At 36.1% G+C, this 14,519-nt stretch overlaps 1 protein-coding gene across 2 annotated transcripts in view; it reads right to left on the bottom strand.

Annotated features, from left to right (window-relative positions):
• Positions 1–2,387: 2,387 nt before the first annotated feature.
• Positions 2,388–14,519, bottom strand: part of KCND3 (potassium voltage-gated channel subfamily D member 3) — a 302,322-nt gene continuing 290,190 nt past the window's right edge. Inside the window, exons 6-8 of one of the 2 annotated variants that reach the window (XM_026713039.2) lie at positions 12,169–12,225; positions 7,708–7,955; positions 2,388–3,108 (exon numbers count right to left, since the gene is read on the bottom strand). In XM_026713039.2, the coding sequence (XP_026568824.1) occupies positions 2,907–3,108; positions 7,708–7,955; positions 12,169–12,225 (507 nt within the window). In that variant the 3' untranslated portion in view covers positions 2,388–2,906. The remainder of the gene's footprint in view (positions 3,109–7,707; positions 7,956–12,168; positions 12,226–14,519) is intronic. The other variant, XM_026713040.2, reaches the window with a different exon arrangement.

Genomic DNA, 14,519 nt, shown 5'->3' with positions numbered 1-14,519 from the left:
GCAACAGTCCCTTACCCAGTAATCCTTTCCCCCATCAAAGTGTATGAAGTGGTAGTTACTAAGTAAGAGTTCAATAAATAGATATGAAGTGGGCAACTCTGAAATTCAAAAAATTCTGTTCATAATTTCACAGGCTAAACTAGAAATATTTTCAGGAGTAGTTAAAGCAAAAATGTCCAGATGGTGTATGTGATCCTGTGATCTCACAAATTTTTTTGCATCAGACATATGTAAAGGGATCCAGCTTAGATGGTATAGCCATAGTTGCCATCCTAAGTTCTTTCAGCCACCTGCAGATAGTCCTGGGTTTAACCCAGGTGCTGACCTTTTGGATAGCAAATTAAGGCCTCCTTCAGATTACTAGAATAATGAGTTTTTCAGCATATTGGGGACATACAGCATGTCCAACATGCTTTTTTTAATTACAATACACTATTTTAAGTTGCACAGTTAAGAGTATGCTTTCCATGCAGTTTTAACAGATTAATAAAATTTCCTGTTTAGCATAATGCATAGATCCAACTATTTGTATAAGCCAATGGATAGAATTTAGAATTGCCATAGTTGAATCCTTCAGCTGATAAAACCTCTTATGGTGCAATGTGCAGGAATGCCTCATTTTAACAATTCAAAATGGAAACATTTACAAACGTGGGATTTTTAATAAGCTCTTTGAAATTTAGTTTTCAAAGAGCTGATCACATCCTATTCAAAAATTTGGTTCCAGACTCAGTTTAAGATGTATTAACATTGAATTCTACTGTTTATAATTGCTCATCTGATACCTTTCATGTTAATGTGAAAAAAGCAATCAAAAACAAAAGCCATACAGAAGATAACTTTTCAGCACAGTTTTTTTTTCTTCTTCTTTTCCTCTGAACAATGCTTGAATCTGCAAAGTCTTTCTTCCTTCTGCAACACAAATTCTAGCTCAAAATGTCTTGGGCTGTATACTTTATGAAGATATATAAAAATGAAAACAAGGTATCAAAAGACAGCATGTTGTGGACATCAAATATGTCAAAGCTCAAACAAATCTAAGATGGGTAATAAATTGTACAATTTAGTAAGAAATGAAGAATACAGTTCACAATGCTTTGCAGCAGTGTGTGTCTTCTTGGCATAAAAGTGGTCACGCAGGTTTGCCTCCAGAGAAAGACATTAGGAGAATATTGGTATAAAGCTTCAGATGGTTATACCTCACAGTCCTAAACTTTCTAAACAGTGTAACAACAGTTAACAATTGATGAACTATTCTGAAACATAGATATTTTTAAACCATCTATTAACAGTATTTTATAAATTGATTAGAAATGAAATTATAATATAAAGTAGGCTCCCAAATCTAAAAGCAACATCTCCTTGTTGAAAAGAAATGATGCTTTATCTAGGGAAAGTAAATATTATATTGCTGTATCCATTAAGCCAATGCAACCCAGAGAGTTTCACTAAGAGCCACAGGACTGTATTACAAAATGAGATTCACTTTCAGTCCATGCAAAAGTTTTGGCTCTTAAAATAGTCCTAACAAAGGACACATCCACTGACTATTGGCTATTATATACAATGGGAGACACTTCCATTACTATTAAAGAAACACATAAAACATAAAAGAAAGCATGGGCATAGATTACATTTCAGTTATGAACATCTGCATCAGTGGCTTCAAATGATTTTGCCCTCTGAAACTTACTTGAATAATTTTTTTTAAAAAAAATTAAATTTCTCTGAGGCCATTTTCTGGACTTTAAAAATACAGAACTAGTTAATCTAATCACATTCTCTACCAGTTTGTGATAACCAAAGTAACACTTTGAAAAGCAAAGAATTGTGGCGAACTATGAAAGCCTGTTCTTTTGTTCCACAAATATGATTTTTTTTTCACAGACAATAATTAGCAGACAAATACACTGTTTGCAACTGCAATTTTTGTTGAATTAAAGGCAATTACAGAATTGTGTTAAGAAAAAGTGCCATCTAAAATGAATGTTTCATTAGTGCTTGTGTGTGTGTGTGACTGCATGCAGGCATCTGTTTTGCTACTGCGCACTAAAGGCTGAAGCCTGCAAAGACACACTCATGCAGAAAGGGATGGACAGTATGTAGAACCGTTGAATCCACAGGCATTACATAAAAGCATGTTCTTGACCATGCAAACAGTAAGTCTTTGCAGGATTGAGCCCAGAAACAGGAATGTGTGCTCAGATTTTTCATAGTTGCAAAATGCCAGTTTTGTGGTTCTCTTCTTCCTTCTTACACACGCATGCACACATGCACAAAAGAATGAAAATTAAATTTGTGTGACAAGATGAATTCTTTTTTTTTTAATGTTTGGGTTTAAAAGAAAATAAAGAAGTCATTTTGGTTAATAAAAGATCCTGCTGCATGAAGACAAAAAAAACAACAACCACAAAATCCATTTTGGTCACCTTTTTCAGTCATTTCCTCATGAATAAATATTATCCATTAAAAGCCTTTAAAAAGGTGCTGAGATACACAGTGTTATAATTCTACTTCTTTACTGACCTTGTAGTTATGACAGGACTTATATATCACTATCCAAAAACTATTCTACGCCTCATATCTTAGAACAAGGCTTTAACTTGTCAAAGAGAGATCCTTTGGCCACTCTGTTCTTACATGCACACACACACGCATACACCCATACATACAAACACAGCTTCCTGATTCTTCTGAGCTCGGTCTGCAGCATGAATGTGAGTTTGAAGGAAGCTGCCTCCTTCGGCTCTCATCCTCAGTTCTTAGATGTTGGTCAGGTTGGTCCATTGTCCATCCAGCCATTCATCTAGGCACAATTTGCAGCAAAGAAGGAACATGGAAGTTGGGGAGAAAGGGAGAAAGATTGACCTTCCAAACTACTGCCATCATGTTTGACCAAGCCAGTCTTACAAAGCTGAAACCTTGACAATGTTGCTGCTAGCCATGATTGCGTTTGTTGAATGGCTGGGGCTGGAGGAGGAAGGCCTGTTTTCACCTTCTGGTGCCAGGGTCGGTGGTGTTGGGATGGTGATGATTGCTGTGGTTATTTGAGCAGCTTTGCAGTTCGGTCTTAGACCATCATCTGATTTCATATTTAGGCTGGAGCGACTATAAGATAAAAAGACATTTTCTGCTCAAAAGTAAGAACAGAGTTGTTGTAAACTTTGCATATGTTTGAATTTTAGGACTTTCTCCCATATATCTATTATTCTTGGGCAATGAGCAGGCAAGAACCACACTCTAACAACATTTGTATGACAGAGACCGACCAACGGATGTGGGTAATACTACTCAATTTCCCATGACAGACAGCCAGAGATACATCCTTGTACCTGAGGATATTCCCTATCAGAGAAAGGTCTTTACTTTAGCCTGATGTAGTGCACTTCCTTCAGCACTCCTAGCTGGAAGATACAAAAAGGTACCATAACATTTACAAGTATGACCTTGTGATTTAGGACAAAGAGAAACCACTGAACATGTTCTTTTGTACTGCCGGTTTTACACAGCACCCTAAAATGCCCTAATTGCCCCAATCCTGATTAGTAAAACAGGATACAATCTTATTTTCTGATATTAACCCTGAAATAACACACAAGGTTCTATGAGGTGACGTACAAAATTAAACGAAGAATACATAAGAGCAATTGAACTTGTTTATGTAGGACAGAGGTGGGGAACTATGGCCTTTTTATGACTTGCGGACTTCAACTTCTGGGAGTTGAAGTCAACAAGTCATAAAAGGGCCATAGTTCCCCACCCCTCATGTAGGGAATGGATTTTCCTAAGCATTACCCTCTGGTCATTTTTATTGATGTCAGCTAGTATACTGTATAATTCTATATTTTAGGAGAGTGAACTAATAAGAATGAAGATTTTGGGCATATTTTTCTATGTATCGTTCCTGTTAATTTATTTTCGGATGACTATTTACTTTTCTGTTTTCTTCTTTCTGCTGGTTAATGATTGCAATAAAGTTATATGATTTTGAGCTGCTATGAACTTTGGATATGTTTGAAATATGGGGTGTGTGACAAAAAGTTAGTGGAAAAAGTTGACAGTAAAACTAATACTTTATTGAAGTTTGCTTTCTATTTTCCTGAATCTTCCTCCCTTATGAATCAGGCTTCTGTTTTTGTATCTCAAGTTCAGAATGCCTTCATAGCCATGTATTGAATTTTACTGTTGCAAAATGGAAGAGGGCAGGCACATATATGGCATTATTTGCTATCTTCTTCTTCATGACTCTGGAGGCTTCCTTGCCTATCCTAACCCTGAAAAGCTCTCCAGAAGGATTTTCCTCCTGATCCTTTCTCTTGTGATTTATTGAAATGTAGAGATTCAACAATTAAACAAAATGCAAGGGTTCGGTTCTGTGCCCAGACACAGTCTATTGAAAGCTGTATGTCTAATAACAGGACAGACAGTTGTTCCATCTCTTGCATTTGTGTCCCAATGTAAAAACTCTCCCTTTAATTTGTCTGTGCCATAGCACTCACTAAATATTTATCTGGATCTTGTTTTCCTCCTTCCTGTTATAAGAGGTATGGCTTCATATCAAAGCATCACCTGGTGGTGACACATATATTCCTAATTAGAAAATATCCCCCCCCAAACCAAAAAACAAACCTTCCTACAATCAAAAGCAAAATAACACCTACTCATTGTAGTTCCAAGCCTCCTTCAACTATTATGATTAGTCATCTATGTCAGCGCTTATGTCTGAAGGCTTACTGTACTTTGCTTAAAGGAGAAAATTTGACACTAGACCCTTGCAGTCTATAAATACTATTATCTGTATATACATATGTGAAATAAAAGGAATTCATAAAGCCTTATGACTGACTTGATGTTCCTAAATAAGGTTTATAAATGTAGTTCAAATCTAATTTGTATGGGAGTGATATGTTATCTAAAAGGGGTAGTTTTAAGTTTTTATAGAAAGAGAGGATTTTAAGCAGGATTCTCACTAGCCAGAACATAGTATAAATTCCAACTAGCAGAGAACTGTAATGCACACTGAATTTATGTGGGTAATTGCCTTTATTGTTCAGGATGAGGAGAAAATCAATACTATTGAGGTAAAAGTGACATAGTGATCCAGGACAGAGATGGTATTCAGCAGGTTCTGACAGTTCTGGAGAACTGGTAGCAGAAATTTATAGAACCCTGCCTTGCCACATTCACCAAGCCATGCCCACAGAACCGGTATTAAAAAAGTTTGAATCCTACTACTGATCCAGGAGATGTCAGAATGCATCATTCATGAAGTGATGGAAGACTGTGAAAGCATTCATCAACCCAAAGAGCATGACTGTGTATTTAAAATGCTCATACTGGATGGGAAACACCATCTTTCATTCATCTTCTTTACTAATGTATGCTACATTATATGCTTTTCTAAGGGTCCAGCTTGGTAAACATCCAAGCCTTGTAGAACCATTCTAGAAGTTGTGAAATGAGTGACAAAGGGTACAATTATGCGTGGTAATCTGGTTTAATTGCCAGCAATCATTTCAGATCCTAAGGTTTCCCAATTTCTTTTTTTAAATAAATAACTTCAATATAGGAACTGTTGAAGGAAAGGATGAGGATTGAATTAAAAAAGTATCAGTGAAGACTATCAGTTCAAGTCCTAAGACGGAGCTGAATTGCCTGACTGGGATCTTGGCCCCAGGCACCAGATCAACAGGGCATTCATGATCAATGAAGTGGTAACTGATCAACTTCAGCTTCACTGAATATGCCTGTGAAGTCTCAGTACTTAAGTATAGAAGACCATGAAGTGCCTCTCAGTCTCATTTGGCAGCTAAAATGCCAGTTCTCTGGTAGTTCCCCAGAGCTTTTAAAACTTTTTAAAAATATAACATGGTTATTGTTTTATACTTTTTTTGCTGTAAGCTGCCTAAGTCACTTTTTATGATATAAGTGGCCATATAAATTTGATAAATACATGCAGGAGCATATTTTTTCATTAAGATCTCAATTTGATCACTACCATCCCCATCCATTAAGTACTGAGACTTTGCAGACATATTCAGTGAAGCAGAAGATGATCAGTTACCACTTCATTGATCATATGAATGCAGGTCAGGACTGCATTCAAAATCTTGAAATCTTGAAACTTGCAAGTCAGTTTTGATACATAAAAGACAGATTTCTCCATTCTTAAGTTCATATGAACTTGATTTCAGAAAAGTAGCTGCTTTGTTCTTGCTTCTGAATGGTTCTTCTGAGTACATAAGTGAAACAATTCCTAATTTTTTTTTCTGATATTAATGCTAGATTAGTGCGCTATCAAGGATCTTTACCTAAAAAGGAAGTGACAGCTCAGTGTCATTTAAAAAGAGAACAGAAGCTGAACTTTCAGCTCCACTAACCAAAGGGATGAAGCTATATTTGCTTTTAATTTGAAGCTGGTTAAAAAAAGTTAACAGAGAGAGGAAAAACCCAACACATTTGAAACCTTGGTATATTTTTCTTTTGCTACTAAAAACAGTTTAACCTAGGAAAGAAAAAAATGAATTAGAACCTCATAAACTATGGTCAAGTCAATAACACATTGTTTTTAACTGAACCATAGGCTAGCCAGAGAAATTAGTTACTTTCTTTTGTTTGCATTTAAAACAAAATTAACCAGACTTTGCTGCATTCCTTGAAATAGCACCTTGGAATCTTTTGTTTAGTTTTCCAGCTATGTGTAACAAAGTCTGTATTAGGTCTCACATTTGATATTAAAGACAAATTCCAGATTTGGTTTTTAAAGCTATGCTTTTATCCGCTTTCATTTTGGGTTAATGTACAACTTTTAGAGCAAATTTTGGTTTCTTGTTATGCAAGTAACTTGCCATCTAATTCATAAAGGCAGAGGTGGTATTCAGCAGGTTCTGACCAGTTCTGGAAAACCAGTAGTGGAAATTTTGAGTAGTTCAGAGAATGGCAAATACCACCTCTGATTGGCCACCCCCATCTATTTTCTGCCTCCCGAGTCCCAGCTGATTGACTGGATCTTCTTTTATTGCCCTGCACAGGAGAACGGAGCTGGAAAGCAGGTTAGTGGGGTAGGGAGGAAATGGAGTTTTTGCAGTATCCTTCCCCTGCCATGCCCACCAAGCCATGCCATGCCCATCAAGTCATGCCCACAGAACTGGTAGTAATTTTTTTTGAATCCCACCACTGCATAAAAGCCTATACCACAGATCAATACGCTATGCAGAAGGTTAGGTCCTGACATCTGAATGTCATGTGTTAGTTATTTAAAAGTTTACTAGATGATGCTTGTCATCTACATAAGGCAGCTTTCCCCAATTCGATACACTCCTGTAATATTAGGCTGGCATTTCTGAGAATTCCTACTAAAAAAAAAAGGATGTGGCCTGGATATACTTTGAGTTGCAATTCCAAGATATCTCAGGGTGGTTATTTAAGATCTTACTTTTGGTTTCATAATCCTAGCATTAATAGCCATGACAGTATAACAAAATATATGTCAGAGTTCCCTCATCCAGTTAAATGTGGAATTAGAAAATGCAGATTTAAATATTAGAATTCTCCAAATACTTTCAAAATATCAGTTTAGCTCTTATCATGACTCTCCTGGAAAATTATCTTGAATGCAAACTCAGCACAGTACTTTCCCCTATTTGGGCTGGATGCCTATGTGCTAGTCCCCTTACATTAATGAACCCACAATCTTTTCCACTGTACCTTGTTGTGAGCGAGGGTTGTTCACTGCATTGGATATGTATGGTGCTAAGCTCCTGCATGCTCCGTAGTCGGGTTGCTGGCACACTGGAATTGGGGAGGTGCGTTGTCTTCTTACTACGTCGAGAACAGCAGGATGTAGTCAAGCCCTGGTGACTTGAAAGGGAAGGGCTTCGTGTTGATGGGTAATTCTGCATTGAGCTCTCCAAGCAGTTTTGATCAAACATCTGCTCATCAATGAACTCATGGTTCTGTCAGAGAGAGCATCAACAAATATCAATAAACAGAGTTAGACTTTCAAACATTTTTATGTGTTCTCCATGTTCTCCATGGGAATCGTGACAGTATTTCCTTTCTTTAAAATGCATCTGGCTGTCATGTTAAAAAATAATTTGCTTAGGATAATATAGTTCACTAATATCTAATTCCATAGTCTGGATATTGGCTTTGTTGTTGAATATCAGGAGGAAATATCTGGACAGCTAAATGTGGAAGTACTCACATAAGTGATTGGTGTGATTCACTAAATAAAGATTTCCTAAATTAAGAAATATATTTCGTATTTTATTAGGGAATAAATTTAAGTATCCTAACCTGATATTGTATATTTGTTACCAGATATTAGTGTATTTTTAAAGAAAACCCCACATTCAAATATATGGATGCCATATGCTGATGCCATATTTCTGAACTTTTATAAATCAACTGCAATATAATTGATATAGTTGAACTATGGCATCCTTGGTGCTCTCTAACCTTGGTTGCTTGCAGACATTTCATTACCTAACATCATCAGTGCTAGTGGTGTGGGGTTTGCTCCCTTTTTATATACGGTACCTTGCCCTGCCAATATTGATCAGGGTGTGGTTCCCCCCCCCCCATGGTACTTGTTTAGAGTATTGTTTTTGCTTGATTTTTGTCTGATTTTATCTGGGTATTGGTTGCTGGAGGGGACCTGTTCTTGTCTTTTTGTTTCCTTCTTAGCTTTTTATTATCTCTTTTGAATAGAGTGTAAATTTGGTTTACCTCTGTGTGTTTATTAATGGCTGATTTGACTAAATGCCAAGCTTTCATAGTGTACTTGGATGTAGGTTACTCTAGGATGCTCACAGTTTACTAGTTGAAACTTTGTTGAATCTGTCTATGTGTTCTACAATTAAGGAGTTTTCATCCTGTTTCTGAGTGCTAATTGGTGTTCATAGCTCTTCTTTCTGTCTGTCTTACAAAGTGTTTGTAATAGTCCTTATAATGTACATTGACTCCTGTTTTTTCCTCTTGGGCTACTGGGTCTTGGTTGACTTAAGATGTTTTGGAGGGGTCTAGTTGGTTTGTGTAGGATAGTGATGCCATGTGGTTGTAAGTCTGCTGGCTGTTTCTGAGATGTTTTTGGTGTATGGCAATGTTACCCTTTTCATAACGTGTTGGTTGTTATGTAGCAGTAGGTTGAGTGGTCAGGCACTTTTTGACAAAATTGTATGGGAAACTGAACGATCAGTTTCTTTTTTCTGGTTGTACTTGTTGAATAATGCTCTTACACAACTGCACCTGTGGGAGGTTGAGTTGTTACTTTGGTAATGGAACATTAAGTTAGCATGGGTTGTTTTTTGATAGACATAGTTTATTCAATTAGGATTACTGAGTTGACCAGCTTCAATGCCGATATCAGTTCAGGAAGCTAAGATGATTTAATTCAATTGACAGTTTTTAACAATTAAAGCATTCAGTTCAATGTGATGTTTGATTTGTATTTTTGATTTTGACTTGAGAAGTAACTTTGATTTGTTGATAGCAATCAAATAATCTTATTGAATATTTGAACTTAAACTTCATTGGGCCAATTCAATTTTGTGCCCTTATATGTCTTCTATAGACCTAAACTAATCTTTTTATGACTACAGCAATTTGTTTTTCCATGAAAAATAGTACATATACAGTACAGAATATTTGTAAGATATCATTACACTTATAGAAGATTGTCATTATTTAAAGCAAAAAATAAAGTTCATTATTTAGACTGTCTTTCAGTAGCTAGATAGGTTGGGGCAACTAAAAATACTAATTGTATATTATGATAAAAACAGCTGATTATCGATCTGTGCTTTTGACCATCTTTTGAATAAAACATCATTTTGCATCTCAAGTCTTTGAGAAAAATCTAAGCAGTCTATAAATAGGAGCATACCCAAGAACATGTTTCCCTATAAATACTCATGCAAGTAATTTCAATTCATGTTTTGAGAGTTAACTTCAGAAGGTATTCTTCAAAGGAATTCTGGTTCACTAGGTTTGAAATGAAAAGCATTTTATTCAACTTTGGTGGTGACCTATTAAAGTGAGGATAGTTTTTTAGCTACATATAATGGAACATTCAGAAACAGACCATTGGATATATTTTAATGGTTACTAATATCACAGAACACATAAATAATTGTTTGTTTTTGAGATTTGTTTACAAGAATGCCAAAGTAATAAACTAGCTATCAATTTTCATTTAAGATAATTCAGATGTCTTCAACTTTGAGGGCTATCTAAAATGTTATCAGCTTCTTATGGGTGGTCTGATTCCCTGGTGACCTGTCAATTCATCGTATGGCTATCATTGTAGGACAATGCCTTACCATGATAGCCATACTATGAATTGACAGGACACCAGAGAATCAGACCACCCATAAGAAGCTGACAACATATATTAAGGTAATGGGGGCATGCTAATTCCTTTTGAAATACTTTTCTAGAAGACTAATGAATGCCTCTTTAAATTAATCTCAAGCCTCTCCCCTTTCATTTATGAATGAAAGAACAGAATCTAGGGATCACCAAGTGCAACTACATTTTCCAAGTAGCGAAAATAACTGCTGCAATTTGTAGCACATTAAATCCGCTCTCGAGGTCTGTCCACCATGAATATGTCGCATGATATCATCTCTTAAAGGCTTAAAAACCTTTCTATGAGAAATTTGAAACTCTTTTTTTCATCCTAAGAGTAGAACAATTTTGTGTATATGTAATTTTCAAAGATATGTTTTTCCTTTCCTTCTTCATCCTTTTTTGAGGGGGACCACTCAAAATGTGGTCACATGACCACGGAGGGGTGGATGTTGGTATTTTGAATCCAGGTTATAAATTGCTTTTTCAGGGGGTGTTGTAAGTAAGTGATTGGTTATAAGTTGGGGACTACTTATATCTTCTGTGTGTAGGGATGAGTAACTATAGAAATGTACAGGATTTATGCATTTTAGCTGGGATATATCTTTCTATTTTGCTTGTTACTTGAGATATATATAAAGAAACAAAAGTCAGTCATATGGTATCTATGACTACTTCTTTTTTTATGTAGTTACTTCACACTTGGGTTGCTGCAACGCAATACATCCAAATGAGGAAATGTAAAATTCCATCACCAGTTACTGAAATGCAAGTATTTAGATGTAATAGCAGTGTGGTATGTCTGCTTCAGAACTATGAAGCAGAGACAAGTGCTAAGCAAAACATAGTTGTGATTAACATGGCAAATAAGTAGAAATAAGGTACCATAATATTTTATCTTTTCTTAGATAAGATAACTTAGGAGAAAGACAATGGAGCAATGGAGCAATCATTTACAATGATTAATGAAGTCATTTTAGTTGAATAGTGTAGACTATTCACAGATAATTTATATTTTCTGCTGGGATGCAATGAGTGGAAAAGCTTTAATCTAGCATTCTGGAAACCATCCTCATCTCCATCATCGTTGTCGTTGTCATCATCATCAGGAAGGATTTGATAGTTGGAAAAAATGCCAAAATCCAGTCTAAACAGCTGGCTGACCACTACAATAAAATGTCTGTACTGCCCAACCTTCAAAGACTCTGGGCATCTCCGAACAATCAAAGAAATTGTTGCAGATGCCTTTTACAGATGTTGTAAGTTTCTTGTCTGTGACTTCATCCTAAAATGAAATGTTCTCATTCACTGAGCTCTATTAACTTACCATAAATTTTTCAACAGGCCACAACAATTCTCAACTATGTTTTATGTAAATCCAGAACATGAAAGTAGAAATCTTGGATTAGAATTGTTATAGTTTGCAATCTAAATAAATTAGGATAGGCAGATCAGGAATGCATAATATACATATTTATATATCTAATATAGGTATTCATAATATAGGTGAGAAATGAATGGGAACTTTATTTATGATCAGAGTTAAAAGGAAAAACAAACATCTTACCATACTCAAAGCTGCCACTTCCACACCAAATAAACATTCACATTTAGCATATTTGAGCTTTTAAAAATATATAAAGCAATTGCTGTCCCTCACTCAATAATCATAACAGTGCTCAAAGCCACCAGATAATAATAAAAAAAAAGCTCCAACATGCACCATCTGTTAAAAAAGGGATCATCACAAGGAAGGAAGCAACACTTGACACATGGCACAAAGATAGCAGTAAACAGATTGAATTAAGAAAGAAATACCTTGAAGGTGGAAGTTCGTACAGATAACAGGGGATCATCCACAAGATAGGACAATCCCTACAGGACAACATGTCAACAAAAGATAAAAACACCATTGATTGTCCATTCCAGCATTCCAAAATCCAATCCCAGCATTCTGCCTAGCTTCTCACATGTTTGAATGGGCAATGAGGCCTTTCCTCAAGCTTATTTCAGATTGAACTGTCATCTCACTGGTATCAGAAGCCTCCCAAGTAGCCAGGAAAAAAGTAAATTACAGTATAGGCCACTAATACAAGCTCTCTCAAATGGAAGTGCCTAAGCAACATGAACCAGAAAGCTGATTGATAAAAACTGAGGTTGCTTCCAGGCCTAGATTGCACAGTGCACTTGCTGTGCCTTATTCAAGGAAAATTTCAGTGCAGGTAATGCCATGATTGAATTATAATCAACCCATGCTTTCCCGTTTATAATTAGAGGCTTTTTAATAGCAAAATATTAAGCAAGGAGGATATTGGGAAATTATTCTTCAAGATACTGTGGTGTTGTATTCCCAGGCGATAAGCACAAACACTTTTGACAAAGTATTTTTATTTACTATTATGGTATATTTGTTCATTATCAGAGTATTAGTTATGAATTATTACATACTAATAGTGCTTTTATTAAATGTGCTTCTAAAGTGCAGCTGCATACATAAAATTTGTACTACGATTTCTAAATGTTGAGATGATTAAATTAAAGGTTCAAATTAACTGCTTTCTCCTCCCTTAACTTTTTTTTTTCCTGTAATAAAAGTTTTGGTTACTTTTCTACTCCTACCAATTTTCTTCTTTTTACTTGGAGTATAAAGGCTTTACATTGCAATGTAATTTTTTTCCAAACCTTCTTTAACAAGCTACTTTAATCTCCCCTCACACCTTTTCCCCATCCTTTGGCCTGCATGCTATGCAGAAAATAAAGGCTATACAGAAAATAAAGGGATGAGGATTAGGGAAATTGGTAATTTAGGCATTTTATTGTTGTTCTTGACTTGCTCAGTTAATGTTTCCTTCACAAACTGGAGCTTTTTTTGTTCTGTCAGTCCTCTTTCTGGGTCAGCATCACCAGGCTCATTGGCCTTCTGCCTGGGTCTCCTCAATTGCTCTGAAAATATTTAGCTTTTTCTTCAGGGAACCTGCAGGAATGATATTTCCTCAACTTCAATTCTCTTTTTGGTTCTTCTACTCTTTGGATATTTTAAAAATCCTCAGCTTCTTCTCCAGGAACTAACCATGTTCCAGAATAGTCTTAAGTCATTTTCTTTGAGAAGCAATATTGACAGCACTAATAAATGGCTCTAATTGTGATGAATCTTAGTAATAGCAATTCAAACATCCAGAGCGGCAACCAAGATTAAGGAAAGCTCTTTAAAGTCTCCTGAATTCTGCCTTAAAATGCCAATTCTTGCACCTTTGTGATCTTCAGGTATACATACAGCATTGGACATTTAACTGACAGTTATAGGTACCAGTAATTCCCTGAGTTTATCCTGAATAATTCCCAGTAATTATAACAATAGCAATAGCACTTAGACTTACCACTTTACAGTGCTTTACACCTCGCTCTAACCGGTTTACAGAGTCAGCATATTGCCCCCAACAATCTGGGCCTCATTTTACCCACCTCAGAAAGATGGAAGCCTGAGTCAACCTTGAGCCTTGTGGGATTTGATCTGCCAAATTGCAGGCAGCTGGCTATCAGCAGAAGTAGTTTGCAGTACCACGCTCTAACCACTGCCCCATCAAAGCTCATATTTATACTGAGGCAAGTAGAGACCCAGCTTCTCTTAAAGAGTTGGGCATTTTCTCACCAAGAAGAAAACAACATTATGACACTTCATTAGCAGCTGTAAACAGAAACTGTGCAATTGGGTCAAGTGAGAAAATTTATCCCTGGGGAAAGATAAATAACAAATTAGGGATTCTACTTCTTCCTATATACACTCTACAGTGTATCCCAGTGTAAAGGCTTTTTAGTCCTAAAGCAAGGCTTTTTCCTTCCTTAGAAGTGACTCCAATGTTACAAACCCTCCCAAAATAAATCTAAAACAAATAATAAATAATCTTTCTGACTAAAGTGGTAAGTCTCCAATCCTTTTTTTGGAGAGCAGAACAAAGAATTAAGACAGCGTAATGTCTTTGAATGGGGTACATAGCAGAGCAATAACTTGACCAATACACCCCTCTCCCCCCTCAGCTACTGTGTGAATGTAGATGCATAGCAAACACTTCCATAAAGGGAAGTGACTGTATGCATGCACATACATAATGCAGGCAAATGGAGAAAGTCTTAGAAGGAACAAAACGGAGCCTTCTGCTTTTATATTTCAA

This window comes from Pseudonaja textilis, chromosome 3, assembly GCF_049901715.1.
Source record: "Pseudonaja textilis isolate UNSWEBS1 chromosome 3, rPseTex1.2, whole genome shotgun sequence".
NCBI lineage: Eukaryota > Metazoa > Chordata > Lepidosauria > Squamata > Elapidae > Pseudonaja > Pseudonaja textilis.
Note: the sequence above shows the minus strand (reverse complement) of the source record. Positions and strands in the feature narration are given on the sequence as shown.